This window comes from Oncorhynchus tshawytscha, linkage group LG06, assembly GCF_018296145.1.
Source record: "Oncorhynchus tshawytscha isolate Ot180627B linkage group LG06, Otsh_v2.0, whole genome shotgun sequence".
Lineage (NCBI taxonomy): Eukaryota > Metazoa > Chordata > Actinopteri > Salmoniformes > Salmonidae > Oncorhynchus > Oncorhynchus tshawytscha.
In genome coordinates, this window is record NC_056434.1 from 78,187,506 (window position 1) to 78,205,632 (window position 18,127).

The 18,127-nt window shown below is 43.7% G+C and overlaps 4 protein-coding genes across 8 annotated transcripts in view; 2 read left to right on the forward strand and 2 right to left on the reverse strand.

Annotated features, from left to right (window-relative positions):
• The window catches only part of LOC112253545 (girdin), an 81,460-nt gene extending 74,654 nt beyond the window's left edge, over positions 1–6,806 (forward strand). For 3 of the 5 annotated variants that reach the window (XM_042323636.1, XM_042323639.1, XM_042323637.1), the window contains 3 exons: positions 869–955; positions 1,318–1,583; positions 1,782–6,806. In XM_042323636.1, the coding sequence (XP_042179570.1) occupies positions 869–955; positions 1,318–1,583; positions 1,782–2,759 (1,331 nt within the window). In that variant the 3' untranslated portion in view covers positions 2,760–6,806. The remainder of the gene's footprint in view (positions 1–868; positions 956–1,317; positions 1,584–1,781) is intronic. The other 2 variants (XM_042323640.1, XM_042323638.1) reach the window with 2 other exon arrangements.
• A 385-nt stretch (positions 6,807–7,191) lies between these two features.
• LOC112253133 (prolyl-tRNA synthetase associated domain-containing protein 1) lies at positions 7,192–8,783 on the reverse strand. The gene is made up of 2 exons (XM_024425093.1): positions 8,589–8,783; positions 7,192–7,981 (listed from the first exon to the last, which is right to left on the reverse strand). Exons 1-2 carry the CDS (start codon positions 8,730–8,732, stop codon positions 7,553–7,555), a joined length of 573 nt encoding a protein of 190 aa, XP_024280861.1. The 5' UTR covers positions 8,733–8,783; the 3' UTR covers positions 7,192–7,552.
• Positions 8,784–9,503: 720 nt separating this feature from the next.
• Positions 9,504–12,107, reverse strand: LOC112253134 (ubiquitin-40S ribosomal protein S27a). Its single transcript, XM_024425094.2, has 6 exons — positions 12,035–12,107; positions 11,861–11,925; positions 11,387–11,441; positions 11,206–11,291; positions 10,075–10,206; positions 9,504–9,692 (listed from the first exon to the last, which is right to left on the reverse strand). Exons 2-6 carry the CDS (start codon positions 11,906–11,908, stop codon positions 9,543–9,545), a joined length of 471 nt encoding a protein of 156 aa, XP_024280862.1. The 5' UTR covers positions 11,909–11,925; positions 12,035–12,107; the 3' UTR covers positions 9,504–9,542.
• A 25-nt stretch (positions 12,108–12,132) lies between these two features.
• Positions 12,133–16,145, forward strand: LOC112253132 (clathrin heavy chain linker domain-containing protein 1). The gene is made up of 11 exons (XM_024425092.2): positions 12,133–12,603; positions 12,757–12,944; positions 13,039–13,178; positions 13,318–13,519; positions 13,629–13,744; positions 13,976–14,075; positions 14,171–14,277; positions 14,733–14,913; positions 15,099–15,301; positions 15,408–15,587; positions 15,688–16,145. The coding sequence occupies exons 1-11, from the start codon at positions 12,406–12,408 to the stop codon at positions 15,882–15,884; spliced, it is 1,812 nt and encodes a 603-aa protein (XP_024280860.1). The 5' UTR covers positions 12,133–12,405; the 3' UTR covers positions 15,885–16,145.
• The last annotated feature ends 1,982 nt before the right edge of the window (positions 16,146–18,127 follow it).

An 18,127-nucleotide genomic window follows, 5' to 3' on the forward strand; every position in this document is an offset into this window, starting at 1 on the left:
TCACTCTTGGCTAGCTAAAATGCCCTCCCACTGACATGTACATTGTGTAATACAGTAATTATATTTGTTGTTTTTTAATTGCATGAATTTCACAAGGACAGTCTGTTTCACTTACACTCTGTTACATTAATGTTCTGGAATGTTTGTGAGCTAACTAATATAATGGAAGATAGTTTAGGACAATTTAGTATTTCCTAAACTGAGCGTAACTAGCAGTAGCTCAGTATTAGTGAACTGCACTACTGTAGCCCAGTGTAGTGTCTAATATCTGTGGGAGCAGGTTAACCCAGGCAGTTGTGTGTGTTGAATGTGCCAGGCCTGCAGGTCTTTAACAGTACTCAGGCTCTCACCCTCTATTCTCAAGCCATCCACTATGTGCAGAGTCCCCGGTAGCATCTGTTGGAAGTCACACATCTGTCTAAGACCACTAAAAGTACCACTTTACTCAAGATCGTTACAACTATAAATGATTACCGGTCACATACCTGCTAACATCACTTTCCCCAACCTGAACCATCCTGAAGACCACTAATAACAGCAACAACACTATCAGTTTGCATCCCACACACCTGTCCTCTAGTATAATCCTCCTCTCCCTCCCCTTCAGTCACCTGAGCCCCTCCCCTGTTGGCCTCTGGGTCTTGTCAATCACAAGGCTCCTTTCCTCCAATCAGGTTTTACAATAGGTCCTCCCTCTTGAATGATTCCTCCCTTCAAGTATGTGTGCCCCTCCCTCTCCACTCCCTTTGTGTGATTGGGCATGTTGTTGGAGTAGCATGGCACCATGCCACCCTTCCTGCCTGCATGCACCATCTGCTGCCATGTGTGACGTGCTCTCTCAAACTGTGTGCCCTCGTCTCCCTACCAGCCTCCAGACCCTCCAGCCTCCATAGTATCAAGACCATCAGTAGTAATAGCAATAATAACTCCCACTTCTCTCCACTCCAGACCAAAGGTACAGTCACACACCCCCTCTCTCCCATGCTCCTGTATACCATACCTTTGTTGATTCACACACACAATAGATTAAAACAATAAGAAACAGAAGGAGAAAATTAGTATAGAACTCTTCGGAATTGCTTCTTCTCTTAGTCTGAGGTATGTTCTGGAAGGTTCCAGGCTAGGTTTAGCATATTTTGTATTTATTTGCTGTGTCACAAAAAAGCAGGTTCCAGAGCTATGTTCCTGAGCTATGTTCCTGAGCTATGCTTTATATCCAGGGCCTGTCATCACCTTGGGGTGATACTCTAATGTTAGTACTTGAGTTAGTCATACGCCGTTAGAACAGAACTCACCTACAGTACTGCTTCTCTTCAGGCACGTTGAACGGAAACCTCAGCAGGCCCCACAGTGAGAGCAGTGGGGAGTTCAGCCTCAGTCTGGACCAGGAGGAGTGGTCCAGCGGGAGCAGCCCTGTCCAGCAGCCCCTGTCCCGCTCCTCTCACCAGAGCCCCATGCTGCTGCGGAGGTCCCTGGACCCCCAGGCCGCCCAGGTCAGGAAGAAGACGAGCAACTCCTCGGGCAGCGCCAGTGAAGTGGTCTCTCTACAGCAGTTCCTAGAGGAGAGCACCGACCCTGCAGAGGTGACAGCCTGGAACACACAGCAACACTAGATTACGACACTGTACTATACAATTTTGGGATAGGAGTACTGTGTTATTCATAGGCTTTAGATGTGCTATGATAAGAAACAAGTAGAAGTTATTTCACCAATCAAGTCTGCTATTAAGCCCAGGTAATGTCATGGTATGGCAACTTGAATGTCTCCTCTCCATCTCCAGTCTGGCAGCCAAGAGAATCTGACCGTTGAGTCTCCCCGCCTCTCTGGAGGCGCTGAGCATGTGCAGAGGGACCGGGCTGAGCGAGGCTCCACCTCCTGCACCGGCACTAAGGGGCGGGGCATCCTGCGCTCAGCCAGTGGGAAGGCAGCGCCAGTGCACTCAGACAGCCGCCCCCCAAGGGGTGGCCAACCAGGTCGTCCCAGTCTACGGAAGGCAGAGAGTACGCGTGTGAAGGGCACGGTCCAGCCCCGGGTCGGCCTCTCCTCCCAGAGTAAAGCCATGTCTGTGTCTGAGCGTCTGGACATCTCCTCCACCTCCTTCTCCACGCTGCCTCGGGCCAGCAGCGTCATCTCCACAGCTGAGGGCTCCACGCGTCGGACCAGCATACACGACCTGCTGTCCAAAGACGCCCGGCAGCCCGTGTCTGTGGACCACTCACCCTCCTCAAAGGCCTCGCCTCGCGCCTCCACCACGCCCAGTGAGTACCCCCCAACCAGTAACCCCTCACAACACCCCAATCACCAGTCCATCCCCCTAGACCCAGCCCTCGTGCCCCTGTCCCTGCCCAAGTCAGTCAGTATGCCCTGCACGGGCAGTCAGCAACCCCCCAATAGTAAGGAAACTGATCTCTCTAGCCTGGAGTCCTTTTTTGGAAAGTCCTTCACAGTAGAGTCAGTGTTTATGGACTCCATCTTCAGCGAGCCAACCTTCACAGGGGCCAAGAGCCATACCTTCCTCTCCCTCAACACCTCCCTGGTCAGTAACATCAGTGGTCCCCCAGGCAAAACCCACCCCCAGCCCAACTCTGTTCAAACTGCCCAGAACCAACCAAATGGGCAAAAGTCCTGCCCACCTGACCAGAATGGGGAACAGGAGGTAATGGACACCAATCATGTGCTCGATGCTGACCAATCCCCATCCCAACCCCTTAGCCCAGAGGACCAACAATCATTGTGGTATGAGTATGGCTGTGTCTGAATGTGTGGCGCCCTGGTCAGCTACTCCTGCATAAGGACCAGTGATGGTGGGGGAGAAAGAAGGAACTCTGCATGCTTTATCAAAGCACTATCATACTATGTTTTCTGTTGCGCTTTCATGTTTTCATGGCTGATTTGTAAATCACAATTCCTCACCTCTGGTTTGGTCTATCTCTTTGTCTTGTGGAAGTGGGGTTCTCTGGATGTCTTTGCTTCAATGGTCCGTTCACACTATTCATTAATCAAACCTCTTGTTTGGCTCACATTTTAAAGCTATTACATGACTGCATTATGGGGGACATGAATAGCTGTTCTTGTTATTTTAATCAACATTTACCATTTATTTTCCAATCACAAATGCATCTTCAGGAAACATGTTGCAAAGCTACATTAACTATCATTTGGACATTCAGTTCATCTTTTTTTTTTTATCTCCATGTCAGAGGTCCTCCAGAGTTAACATGGAGCTCTGTATGAGGCTTGTAGAACATGTCCCATGATAGACTGTCTGAGGACCACATTAACTGCCAATAAGCTCTATTTATGGAGTCATTAAATAATCTAGCCCTTCAGAGGAAAGAGCTACTATCTTTAACAGGAAACCAGTTTCTCAACTATGAATGTGAGATCATAGATTGTTTCCCTTTTTTTCTTATTGGGTGTTTGGTATGTGGGAGAATTACTGTCCTCTCTAAAATACTGTATCGCATTTCATTACCAGTCTGATTCTACTGTATCGACCTCGATGCATATTCACTGAACTGCATGGCTTTATTCTGTCTTGGTTTGTTCTGGACCTCTCATTTTGATTGTTGTGATCAAAATGGTTTTGTCTTTTTCTTTGGTGTGTTTGTGTTTTGTGCATATGACACGTTTTGTCTGTTCCATTTAAGTTTCTGAACAAATCTTTCTCAATTGGGGTTAAGGGATGGTTTTGGAAGAAATGTCATTCACTAAATGATTTGAGAGGAAATTTAAGTTGTAGAGAGAATGTTGCCTTCCTAGTGTTAGTGTTGAGAGAAATTTGCAAGTGAGACGAATGTGATTGTCAGATTATTTTGTGAATGAAGGTTCTTCTACTCTTGATTGTTATGGTATTGGATCTGGGTAAGGTGTCGTGAGAATGCTCACGGCCACAATACAAATTCCAATAGCATAATAACATGTTTTAGGTTATGTATTATTGTAGACTGACTGGGTACACCTTGTACAAACGTATATTATGAACCATATGAAGTTATATTCAAGGGCAGAAAGCACTCCTTTATGCACCAGTAGTAGGAGTAGTGATGTCGTTGGTAGTTTAGATGTATTTATTTCTGCTTCGTGATGTATTTACCATTTTGAAATAGTTTTATCGTATTTATCTTGTGTGTATAAACCATTAACTGCAGCCTTTATTCAGATGGAATATAACATGCTTTTGTTCTGCAGATGTGGAAGTGTTACAAGAGCGCAGAAAGTCAAAAAGCGGAACTGGGGAGCAACAAAGCTCCTAAACATTAATGATGAGCTCAAGTGGTGAGTGCTGCTCTCCAAGTCCAACAGGGAGATGGGGGGGGGGCTCCATGGTAACCCAAAGTGGTGTAACAGATATCCCATCATGGACGTGCTTGCTTATGCTACGCTGGTGTGTCATCGTCGTCCCCCCTGGCCTGGCTGGTGCCACCCGGTAAAGGGCACATGAATGGACCGTCTGCATGGCGTCTGGTGGAACACGCTTTGCCCATGTATGTGCCCAATCCCTAATAACAGGAGGACCTGTCTGTCCTGCTACACGTACATGCACCCCCTCCCTCCCTCCCTGCTCCTCAGTGATACTGTGTGTCCATAGCTGGCTTTTCTTATAACTTTTTTCTGTTCATATTCAGGAAAAAGCACCGGTGGCTCTATACAAGGTTGTGGTCCCTTTGCGAGCTTATCTATCTGCAGTACTGCATGGCTTTGGTGTCGTGCAGCTGAAACCCCTCCCCGTATCCTGACTGTCGATGCATGTAGACCGCTTTCCTGTGCGTCCATATCTACATGTTCATCTTCTTCTCTGTCATTTCTGCCTCTAACTTTTTTCTGTCCCCTTCTCTTCTTCTCTTCACTCTGTCTGCCTCCAGCTCAGAGGAAAGTGACCTTCAAGCTGTCTGTTTGACTTTGAAGCCTTTAAAAGTTGGTCTACTTAGATGGTCTTCAGTGAGAAAAGCTTGTAAAAACAACAACATTTAAATCAATTTCAAGAATGCTTCAATACAGACAAGTAAACGTCCTCTCTTTTTTCCTTGAATCAAGGAAACAACTCATGAAGGGACATTTCTAAAATGTTAAATTTCATATTCATAATCTCCAGCAACCACCCCAACATCAACATGTGAAAATGGCGCGTTTCTATGTTTTGTAGTAAAAAATAGAGGAAGATATGTTTCCAATGACATCATTGTTGTGCATTGTGTGTTTTTTAACCAGTTATGAGTAGGTATTGCTTACTAATTGGTTGATGTCATTGGAAAATATATTTTTTACTGCAAAACATAAATGCACCTTTTTTACATATGTTGATGTTGGGGTGGTGCTGGAGGTGATGAATATGAAGTAGAAACATGTTGAAATTTCCCTTTAAGACATATAGGTAACTGCCAAAATAAAATAAATGCCAACAAAGTGTCTTAATAGGGCGTTGGGCCACCCAGAACAGCTTCAATGTACCTGGTCATAGATTCTACAGGTGTCTGGAACTCTATTGGAGGGATGCAACACCTTTCTTCCACAAGAAATTCCATCATTTGGTGTTTTGTTGATGGTGGTGGAAAACGCTGTCTCAGGCGCCACTCCAGAATCTCCCATAAGTGTTCAATTGAGTTGAGATCTTGTGACTGAGACAGCCATGACATATGGTTTACATCGTTTTCATGCTCATCAGACCATTCAGTGACCAATCGTGCCCTGTGGAGGGACATTGGGCCCATTTGTTTCACATGGCCCGGTGCGCCGGGTGGGTGTAGATTTCACTTAAGGACCAATGGGAGCACCGGGCCATGCAAAACGACCTTGCCCATTGTCGTCCTGGAAGAGACCACTCCCATCAGGATAGAAATTCTTCACCATAGGTTGAAGGTGATTCTCAGAATAGATGTGTATGTATTGGTGTTTACCTTGCCCTCTAAGGGGTTGAGAGGACCTAAACCATGGCAGGAAAATGCTCCCCAAACCATAACAGTGCTGTGAGAACCCTCATTTACTCAAGTTTGTCCTTTATTTTGGCAGTTACATGTATGTGGTGACAATTGTTTTTCTAAAACAGACTTTCTGGCAAATTTTTACCTTTTTATTTAACTAGGCAACTCAGTTAAGAACAATTTCTTATTTTCAATGAAGGCATAGGAACAGTGGGTTAACTGCCTTGTTCAGGGGCAGAACGACAGATGTTTACCTTGTCAGCTCGGGGATTCGATCATGCAACCTTTCGGTTACTAGTCCAACGCTCGAACCACTAGGCTAACTGGTATTGTGACAGACTGCTAATGTTCACTCTACACGGACCTACACTTGGTGCCAATGTTCACGCAAAGCCAAATGGGTGAGCTTAAACTAGACCCTGGGGACTCCACGTTGTCCTCTGTGTGACTTTGAATCAGCTGGACTTTTGCAGTCTGCCATTTGATGTTAATGATACTCTTTGTAAATGAGCATGCACATCCAACATCTTTCTACTGTGGAACAGCTGACGTCTACTTTCAGCAATATGCACCGGAAATAAACTGCATGTGGACACAGAACAACAAGGTCAACCACAATCTGCATGGAGCAATCAATCAACACGCTTTCCTCCCAATCAGAATGGACTGTTTTAAATTGTGTTCCTCTGAAATGCCAAAATGACTATCGCAGGAAGCCATGCCATCTGTTTGATTGACAGCCAATCCAATCAAGATAAAGGTTGTGTGAGCTGAATGGCACAGCGTATATGTGTACAGTGCTGTCAGATTACTGTGTCTGTAATGATGACCTAATGTCCACTTCCTCCACTTTTACATAAATCCATTTGATGTAATGAAAACTCCAGAAGACTCCTGTGTGTCATTTCATCTTCACTGCCCACAGCGCCAAGTCTTCATCTCATAAAGGACTGTCAAGTGTCATCTATTCTTCGTCTGATGAATAATAACTTGAATAATTTGTTGGGATATTGGATGAAAGTAATATCATGATTTCTACAGACAGATTAATGTAATGCCCCTTTAAATATTATATATGCCTGCACTGTTTATTCTGCTTTATTGAAAATGTTTAGATCCGAACCGGATCTTTGTCAGGGCGGTGAATTGGGAGCAAATACAGTGTGCAGACCTTCCTGTTCTTTACAGGTGTTCTCTATTGGCCCAGCACCTAAGTTAAGGATGGGCCTAGAAAGATAGCATATAATCCCAGACGATATGAGTGGGGAATCAATGTTTCATCATCTGCTTTATTACACTGCAGTATTTAGTATCAAAACAGTGTAAATGACTAGATCTCGCAGAGGGAGATACAATGCAAACGCCATAAATCACTACTACATTGTCTTTCAACCATGTACATGATATAACCAACTATCTACTGGTCTCTTGCCCATAGAAAACAAAGACTCTCCATCCCTTGTTCTGTCCCAAATGTTTGACTATTATTATTATTATTTTTTTACAATAATGGACATTTCTTGATAACCCGAAGTACAGGCACAAAGGTAAATAACTTTTAAATAAATCATTGTACCAAGCCAAAGCACAGCCTGACAGGATAGTAAGTATGTTAATTTCAAGGTATTTACTAGTCAAAGCTCTGAAGAACTGGTTCATGTCCTGTCTCCTTTAAAAACTTCAAGAGATCCTCTGGCTTTAGTCCCATAGAGCCAGCATTGGTCATGGGATGGAAGTAAACTCGCTCATGGCCTCCGTTGACCAGGTCGCTGTCCAGGACAACCTTGACGCTCTGTTCCTTATCGCAGAAGAGTGCCAGGGCAGTGGCACAGCCTTGGCCCACCTTCAGTTTCTCCAACATGGCCGCCTCCTCAGCAAAGCGGAGGTTGCCGCTACCCAAGCCTAGCTTCTTAGCCAGGTCGTTGAGGTTGACTGGACGGTCATGGCGGACAGAGACTAGCCACAGGCCCTTCTTCTTCTTGTCTTTCAGGAAGAGGTTCTTAGTAACTGCTCCACTGAGGTCTTGCAGGTGAGGCATCATCTCTTCCACAGTGAATACCTAAGGGAGAAAGTGTCAGAGGACATGTTACTTTGGTATCTGATGTCTAAAATGGCTCCCTTTCATTTCATCTACTCTGAAATGGAAGATCTGGACAAGTACATTTTCCAGTAGGCATCTATCCTACTGCTTTCACCTAGACTGGTAACAGATCAACACTGGAGAGGCGACAACTTAAATGATATGTAATCCTACCAAAAATCAGGAACAATTCACTGAAGAATAGTATAAGAGAACATATGATACATCTATTAAGTCTCATGCGGGATAATTGTCCCATTTTCTACCTGTAAGATCTACACATCGAATAAGCGCCAGTACTAAAATGAACAGGGCTTGCCTATAGATGTATATAGGATGAGTCCATGTGACAGTCATCGTGCGACACCTAGTTGTGGTTGTAAAAGGGAACACAAAATAAAGCCCAGTAAAAGTGTCAATTATTTTTCAAAATAACAAAACAATGCACGGCTAAATTCTTATTCTATGAGCGATGGTGGTGTGCATTTGTTCTCCAATCCAGTGCATTTAAGTATTATTCAACAACTCACTGGACCACCTTAGTTTAGCTAACGTTAGCTAGCTTGCTAACGTTATTGGTTCTTACCGGTGGATGGTCTACGCAGACCGTCTGGATATTCAGACTTTCCAAATACTTAACCAACTCAGTCCGGAGATCAGGTGTTGCCATTGTTAATTTGAAGAGAAAAGAAACGCTATTCAGACAAATCGGAACCCTCCAACGTAGCATACACTTCCTCAGTCTCGACTCATTCCACAAACCTGTATTTACATAACTGCGCAAGCGCGAACGAATGAACAAACCCAGTCAATGGAGAATTTGGTATTTCATGGTTTATAGATGTGTCACCATTAGTGATTTTCAGTAGTTGCGACTCAATTCTTAAGTTCCATTGTATTAGAATATAATTCAAAGCCGCCCATGGGTAAATTATTTCCTTGAAGTGATGAATACAATTGCATCAATACACCACTTCAATACAAAGCAGTAGTTAAAGAGTTACCACCTTTAAAAAAAAGATCAGTTCAAAACCAATGGGGACCACACAAATGCCGCGTTTACGTGGTACGAGGTATACGGCAAACATGTCAGTTTTCAACGAGAGCATGAACGTAAATGCCATCAGCCGCCACACTTAAAATATTTCAACTTGCCGTAGCGTTCTGTCGGGTGTTGATTTGCACTTTTTACTGAAATCCCCAGAGCAACTCAGTCGTGCTGTCACCAGCGCTCTTCCTTTCTTGTCCCACTACGTGGACGGGTATGACGATTCTTGTGCCCCTCTGCTAAATGAAGCACGAGCCACGTGGAACCTTCAGTGACAACTCGCATTGTAAAAAATCAATAGTTTTACAATGCCCATTTTATTTGAAATAATGTTCCAAGCCTAAAAAGACAATTTAATTTGTAGCCCTGCTAATAATAACCCTATGAAAATGTCTAAATTGGAAACCAGTATATCCATTGTGGGTAAAAAATATAAGAATCAAGCCATCACAGTGATTGGTAAAAACATTTTATTTACTCCAGTCCAATAGATTACTTGTCCTCAGGCTTGTTGAAGCAGTAGGTGAGGCAGCACTTTCCACAGTAGTGCCTATCAAAGTGGCTGGCCATGAACACACCAGCGCCACACTCATCAGCTGGGCACTCACGACGCAGACGGTGGATCTTGCCGTTTTCGTCAACCTGGGGAAACACAATGGAAGCCATAAGTACAGCAATGGAACACAAGACAGTGGTTGTGTTCAGTAGGATACAACATAGCAAAGGGTTTACATTTTTTTTAAGTGCTATTTTTATGACAGGCCTCATTGATGAGGAATTCTTGACACCACAGGAAGCCTGAATGTTCATTTTAAATATTGGCCAAAAAATGTCCTTGGTTATTAGACAAGTTTGGGTAGCAGTATGTCCCCGGTTTCATTCAGCTTGAAAACAAATGTCTACAAAACAATAGTATGCTCCAATCACTAGATATGGTAGTGGTCACAGCCAATACAGCCTACTACCAAAATTCCTATAATTAATTGAATCTAGCTGAAATCCACAAAAAAAGTTAATGCCTTACCTTGTAGTACTTGAGAACTGCGAGTTTGACCTTCTTCCTCTTGTGCTTGTTCTTCTTGGGAGTGGTGTAGGACTTCTTCTTCCTCTTCTTGGCACCCCCACGCAGTCTCAGCACCAAGTGCAGAGTGGACTCCTGCAGGAAAAAGCAACAGTTCAGCCAAACAGACAACATATAGCTATGACTTCAGTGGTCAAAACTGCATATGACAACATAATAATAAAAAAACACTTGTTTTGACTGTATGATGGATGGTAAGGAGAAACTCCCAAATAAACAAAGGTTATTCACCAGTCACAGAATTAACAAAATCACCCAGAAACAAAATATCAATACAACGCCGGAAACAATTAATTCTCTAACCTGCCACCAAAAATAACTCCTGATGGCAATAGATGTTGCATTAACATGAATTGGTATACTTTGAACATTAACTGAATATTCAGCACACCTCTTAAATGTGATCAGATAAATGTTACAAAAAAAAGCATCTTAGTGGGCCTTAGGAGGTTAAGGGGGAGGCAGGTAGCCTAGTGGTTAGAGTGTTGGGCCAGTAACCGAAAGGTTGCTAGATCGAATCCCTGAGCTGACAAAGTTTTTTTTTTTTTAAATGGTTGTTCTGCCATTGAATAAGGAAGTTAACCCTCTGTTCCATGGCCGCCATTGTAATTAAGAAAGTTAAAAATGGTGTTTTTTAAGAGGCTGAAAATCAGACCCAACAACACCCAGACCCGACCTATAATATAGTTAAATTAGTTAGCCGAGCTGACCTGGTCATTTCCACATGTATACGCAGGGCCATGCTATCAATATATAACACTAGAACTGAGAGAAAAAATAATAATTTGCTCTTCTGGTTACTGAATACATCTATAGCTTCTAGCATATTTAAGGCCTAGCCAAAATATATGTAAAGCAGTTGCCAGGTCCATTCAGGCCCACCAGCTGTACTTACACCCGATGGCTATAGAACAGAACCCAACCAGAGTCCCAGGTCAGGTAAACATAGAGACCTCTGAGAAACCCTGGTCTAAGGGAATTGTGTTGGCACTTAGTTGATGTAATCTACTCCCTGCAACACATTTACTAAGGTGTAGTATTGTCAACTGTTTAGGGAGGCTAAAATGTTCTCACCTTCTGAATGTTGTAGTCAGACAGTGTGCGTCCATCCTCCAGCTGCTTACCAGCGAAGATCAACCTCTGCTGATCAGGAGGGATACCTAGAGGGTGACCAGAGTTCAGTCTGACAGCCAACGTCAGTGCTCTCTTATACTCAATTCAACGGATGACGAGGATGAAAAATTAATGTAATTACCTTCTTTGTCTTGAATCTTAGCTTTAACATTTTCAATGGTATCTGAAGGCTCAACCTGGAAATAAGAGAGCCTGTCAGTTTTTAAAACAGTAACGTGGCTAACAAGACTTCCCAGGATATTGATTAACGTCAACTTGTTACCAGCCAAACGTTAAGAACAAATATCACTTGTTAAAATATAGTTCAATTAGTTAGCCGAGCTGACCTGGCCATTTCCACGTGTATACGCAGGGCCATGCAATGCTATTAAAATGTAGCTACCTAACGTTACTGTAACATTAGCCAACTAGCTAACGTAGCTATTTGCGGCTACTCCAATAAAAATTTGTTGACTTACAAATGTAGAAGGCTGATTGATTACTGAAATGACGCACTCTAGAATACTTTTTATTTTTTTTATCATGTACACATGCTCCGCTAGTAGAGGCAAGAAGCCCTCCATCACAACTTGTGACACAAGCCCCAAGTACCCACCTCGAGGGTTATAGTCTTCCCCGTGAGGGTTTTGACAAAAATCTGCATCTTGGCGTTCAATCCACCTGCACATATGAACGATAGCGTTGTATTTATAACTATTTCAGATTTAACACAGTATTCAATGTCGTTATTATGGTAAATAATGGCCTAAAACAGAGAGCACGATCTTACCACAGGTCTCCTGCTAATGGCGGATCATGAGAAGAGGGCTTTCGACGCGTGCGACGGGGTTTTCGGGGCTCGTCTGCAGGGAGTAGGTGTGAAATAAGATGCCTGTTCAAAATACCTCTCTCAGTAAAGTTTATTTACATAACGCTTATTTTCAGCTTAACATATGTTGTTTCGTTTTTATATGAAAATATGAAATCAGTTTTGATCGTTTTTTTTGTTGTTGTCGATGTTATAACTACATTACCCAACATACCCTGGAGATGTCCATAGCAACCTTCCGGTTTATCTTTTGGACATTTATCTGCAATATTTCTCCGTGTTGGAGAAATGAAACCATGCTCTAAGCAGCAATTGAAAAACATAAGAAAATCATGTCTGGGGCTGGAAACTTACATCACTCCGCAGAAGAATCTGAAAGAAGAACCTTGCCACCTATCAAATCTGCCAGTGACAAGTATTTCCTAGAATCTCTTGATGAATACATTCAACGTGAGATGGAACGTCTGATGTGTCCAGACGAGGGACCTGATGAGCAACGTTACATCATTTACAGTTCTGCATTTGATAAGGTATCAACATGAACCACCATACCCTTTCGCCTTGTTTCAGCATCATCACTCAATCTTTTTTTTTTAGGCCTACACACGTGAACTGATCAGAATGCCTAGGCTAACTTGTTGCATTGTAACTATACCTGTCTCTTGCTTGTTTGATTTTCTCAGGTAATTGAGTATGCAACTGCATACAAAACCATTCTCACTTCCATCAAGAAAGAGTATGATGAGTTTATCTGTGCCATAAAGAAGAGTGAGTGTGATGCCAAGTTAGCACATGGGAAACTGAAGGCCATGGTGGCCCAGCCCACCTCCCTTATGTACTGTCAGAGAAGAGCTGTCCAGCTTCAGGAAAGGCAAGAGAATCACTTCAAATTTTCAACATGGCACAATGCGGCCCCAGAGTATAGTTTAACATCCATGCCTAAACCTTGTTTTTTCCCTTTCTAGGATTGCTATCATTCAGAGAGACACTGCAGAGCTGCAGGCTGAGTTAAATAGACTACAGGAGTCAAGGAGAGACAAGAGACCCTCATTGCGTCAGAAGACCTCAGACAGCAAGACATTACGGCCCGTTGGGCAAATTCCAGGCATAGCCCGACATTGCTGAACTCATTGTGCCATTTTGTTTTGTCTTAACATTATAATGGCTGTATGTTTACCCAAGTACATATTGTCATATGTCAATATGTCATTCATGAGCGGTGCTTACAGTATAGTTTTTTCCAGGTCTGACATTTGATGAGTCGATGAACCCAGCAGCTCTGGCAAAGCATTTGGAGTACCTTGAGCGAAAGCGAGCCGACCTGCAGATAAAGAGGAAGAGCCAGTATGTATCTGTTTCTGTCAAGGATGACCTGGACAATAAAATGCGATCCGCCCTGGACCAGAGGGATGAGCTGGCAGTGGAGAATGAGAGACTCCAACTCCGGTGAGACTGTGTCTCACTTTGCTCAAGACTCACTGGCACAAGTGGCTATAGAATACCATTGAAGACGCCTATGTTGTTGCTAAAGTTATCGGTTCTTCTGGTTTTCTAGATACAAAAAGATGAAGTTTCTGAATGACTCCCTCATGACATGGGAAAAGACAGGAAAAGAAGTCACTCTACTGGAGTTCATAACATCAAAACTGGAGAATATATTTGATCTGAAAAGTATTTTACACTTCCACTTTAGCATACAGTGTATATTAGTATTAGTGACACTGGCAGTGAATGAAGTTCTAGTCAGAGATAATGTAGCCTAGCTTTTTGTGTGTTATAACCTATTTGTCTTCTACTTATGATGCGGCAGGCCTATAAACCTCACGAGAGCTTTTGTGTGTTTTTTAACTATGATAAGGCTCATGATACAGCAGCAATAAAGTGATATGATTTTCATTCTAGTGAGCGACACTGATTTCCTTGGCATTAGTGCAGTAGTGTTTGAAGAGGATGATCCCAGCAAGGTCAATGAATCGGAGCTCTTGGTGGATTACATTGAAAGGTACTTCAGTTCTTTTCCGAGTTCTAGTACTATGCTCTCAACCAATGCATACTGTATGTATAGATCATTCCTCTATGTGTTGTGTCTCCCTGCAGGTTCATTGACCTATTTGAGGGGGGTGAGTATGAGGCAGCTGCTTTCCATGCTGCCAAATCCCCTCATGGAGTTTTGAGAAACATGGAGACAATGGAAAGGTTCAAAGGTGGAAAATCTTTATTTTCTATCTTATACATAGACGTCCTATAGTGTTGTGGTCGCTATACACACATCATGTGGGTCATTGTGGTCTCAACCATAAAGTAACTCTGCATCTTGTACAGGCATACAGCACATAAATCTAATTTAATTTGTCACATGTGCCAAATACAAGAGATGTAGGCCTTACCGTGAAATGCTTACTTACAAGCCCTTAACCAACAGTGCAGTTCAAGAAATAGAGTCAGGAAAATGTTTACAAAATAAAATAATGTCAACATAAAAAGTAACACCGTAGAATTACATAATAATAACGAGGCTATATACAGGGGGGCTGGTACAGAGTAAATGTGCGGGGGTACAGGTTAGTCGAGGTAATTTGTACATGTAGGTAGGGGTATATAGAGCATATAAGTCTGTATGAACTGTTTTCATCCTATGTCATCTTTGTTTCCCCTCTAGCGGTCACAGTGTACCAGGGCCAGGGGGAACTGCCCCCTCTGCTTCTCTTCTTCCAGGCACTCATGATCTCGGTGCATGCTGGCAAGCAGCTGCCTGGGGAGACCCTGTCAGTGGAGGGGGTCCGGTGTGCCATGCAGCTCAACTATGTAGAGCTGGTCACACACTGGGTAACCCAGAAGAGGTCAGCATATCAGAGTGTATAAATAATATGAGCGTTAGGGGTTATGAGTCTTTTTGTTGTAGGGTTTGAATGGTATAGCTGGGCATGGTTGTAGCAATCACAATATAAGATATATAGGTATTGTGTTTAGAGCTCTTTGTTATTGAGTCTATGTCGGGTTACAGCTTTCTCCATACCCTTCTCAGGCTAACATACAGCGAGGCTCTGGGGGATGTGATCTGTGAGCATGGAGACAGGAAGCCGCGGATGGCCGACACATGCTTGGCTCTGGCCCACATCGTCTACAAGGCCTGCGGCGTGCTCAGGAAGGCCGCACTGAGCATGTGCAAGAGAGGCATGACCAGCAGTACTATGGAGTTCATCTATCAAAGCAAAGGCTTTACTGCAGGTGGGAAACACTCATTTACAGATACTATTCACACACATCCTATGTAGTAAATGTGTGAGTGACTCAGTGTGTGTGTATTGTTCTCTGTGTGTATGTTTGTGCGCAGGTGACTGTCTGTTTGTGCTGAAGGGTTGTCCCAGTCTGGCTCTTCTCCAGTCGTTGACTCAGGAGTACCAGGGCCAGCCTGCAGTGCTTTCTTTGGGCTTTGCCTGCCATGCTCTGCTCAACTCTGATCTGGAGGACCTGGCACTGCAGATGGTGGAGAAAACACATTCAAGTGGGCAAGGTAGTTAGGCTATACCCACCCACCAATCAGCAGGGCAACCACACATGGTCGCGTACACACATACACAAGTTGAGTTGACTAGTGGTGCTGTCATTTTCAGGTACTTTGGAGAAGGTGATTCTGGATGATACTGGGTGTTCTGCAGAGAACTGGGGTGAGATAGCAGGTTGCTGTGGCCAGAAGAACAAGCCTTTACTGGCCAAGGAGATCCTCTCCATTCTGCTGTCTCAGTCAGGGGCCATGCGCCTCTCCCCTGGCATGGAGAGCTCCAGGTTGATGCAGCATGTGTTCATGTAGAGAGACAGCCACCAGAGGGTGCCCATGGGACAGATCTGCACCACCAATCCAAGAGGCCACCCACCATGGCAAGCCCATTCATAACTCACTGCGTCAACCTGCTCACTGCTCACAGAGAGAAATGCAGTCATCCACACTGGTCCTCCAGATCATTAAATCATTTCAATGTGATTTCACTTTGATTAATATCACAAGTGTCAAGTTCCATCTTTATCAGAAAGCACAAAGCATTGCCATGTTATTAAATTGATATCAATTGAACATTGTCAAAGGTCACTTAATAGTTGGTTTATTAGTTATTCCTCAATATAATTGACTCTTAACTAGACTCAGAATTTCAAACAGTTTAAACTTCATCTAAGAAAATTATCACTACGTGTTTAGATTTGGATCAATGGCATCTCCGACATCCAACATAATTCATGGTGACAAGCTCTACAGAATATTGAATTTCCCTGTAATAAATTCCTCATTTCCTGCCTCCAGAACACCACTGACTAATCCTTGGTGGTGTTAGTCATTATCCCCACAGGAGGTAAGACCTGATTGTCGCTCCCTGAGAGGCGTGCTATTACCTATATACACTATCACCAGAAATACGAGGAGGACACAATGGTAGATAGAACAGTAGCTCACTAATCTTCCACTCACACAGTGGACCCATTGTCCCAGACAGTGCAGGGCCAGTCTCAGTCACCCTGCCATATTAGAGTGAATGAAGCTTCCACACAGCACAAACAACACCCACCATCAATAAACACAGCCTCCAGTTTCCTCTGTCTCTGCCTAGTAGACATGAAGCCACACTGAGCTAACTGTGTGTCTATGATTCCCACAGTTAATCAATTCCGCTCATGTCTGGGGCCGCGTTTCAGTGTATATCTGTTTGATCCGTTAATGGGTTAGTGAATGGACGTGTGTAGTTGATGGCCTTATGTCATACTAATTTAAATCGGAACCGATCAACTGTGATATTGAAAGCAGGGCTCTTATAGAGACTTTTATTCATACACATTGTGTACATTTAGCATCAGTGTTGTGATTATCAATATACTGTTATTGATGCTGGTATCTCTCCAGGCACTAGAGCTGTTTAGCCCCCACAATCTGTTCTGTTAGCTCTTTGAACATCACTACTTGTATTGTTAGCACAATGATACTAGCACTGTGTTGTCAGACGGCAGACTGGAGGCAGCTGGTATCCAAGGGAGACGGAGAGAGGAAAAAAGAGGGGGTTGGCAATATGTGAGGCAAAGATGGAGAGAGAGTAAGACTGACATGCTGGTCTAGCATCTCTATTACAGAGAGGAAGGAGCAGAGAGACATTGTGTAGGGGAAAACAAGGTATAAAGTGAGAAACAGGGAGAGTGTGAAAATCAGAAAATGGTAGCGGGGGGTGAGAGATTATGCTGAATCAACTCTTCATGGCGCCATCCCTGCTGCTGTTATTGATCTCCCGCAGTAAGAGGAGCTGGAGCTGGCCTGGCCTGCTGATGGCCCCACTGCATGAAACAGCTCCCCAGACACCCTACCTCCCTGCCCCCTCACCCCACAGCTCACAAAGAACCCTAGTGCCCTGCCCTGAGGCCTACCTCAGCCCTGAATCTCTGTGTCAAGGGTAAAAAGTGTTGAGTTCTGCCTCCTCACATCTCTTGTTTTCTATGCTAAAACTATTATCAACAAGAAAAAGCCTTGCAATCCATCTTCCCTAAACGATGCACTCAAGAGTTGTGTTTTACAAACTGCCTATTAGTCAGGATTCAGTTTATGACAGGATGTAACAGGATGCACTTAGTGTCCTTGGATAGCACTTCTGGAAGATGTAGAAATATTGATGGTAGTTTTTGCTAGTATCATATTGTCTTGAATGGTCCTTTAAATAGGTTTTTGCCTGCACCATCCTCCCTGTCAGAAGCTGTTTAACAGCTCAGGATTTTTCCTCTGTATTCTAGCCCCAGCGTGTTTCTCATCTCCCAGAGTGTGGCACAGATAAGGGCCCTCTCCTCAGTCCAGCAACGTAATGTGAACTGACAGCCGTGTCTAGCTCACACAGCCTCTGGTCTAGATAGAGCTCAGTACAGCAGACCAGCAAAAATAGAGAGCAAGGGGGGCGTTGGCCCTCATGTTTCACATCTAGACAGTGTCCACAGTGGTTTGACTTACTTCTAGGCCTTTGTTTGATAGAGCAATGCTAGTGCTATACATGGTTTTAAAAGGAATGTGGTCAGGACTAAATAGCTGTG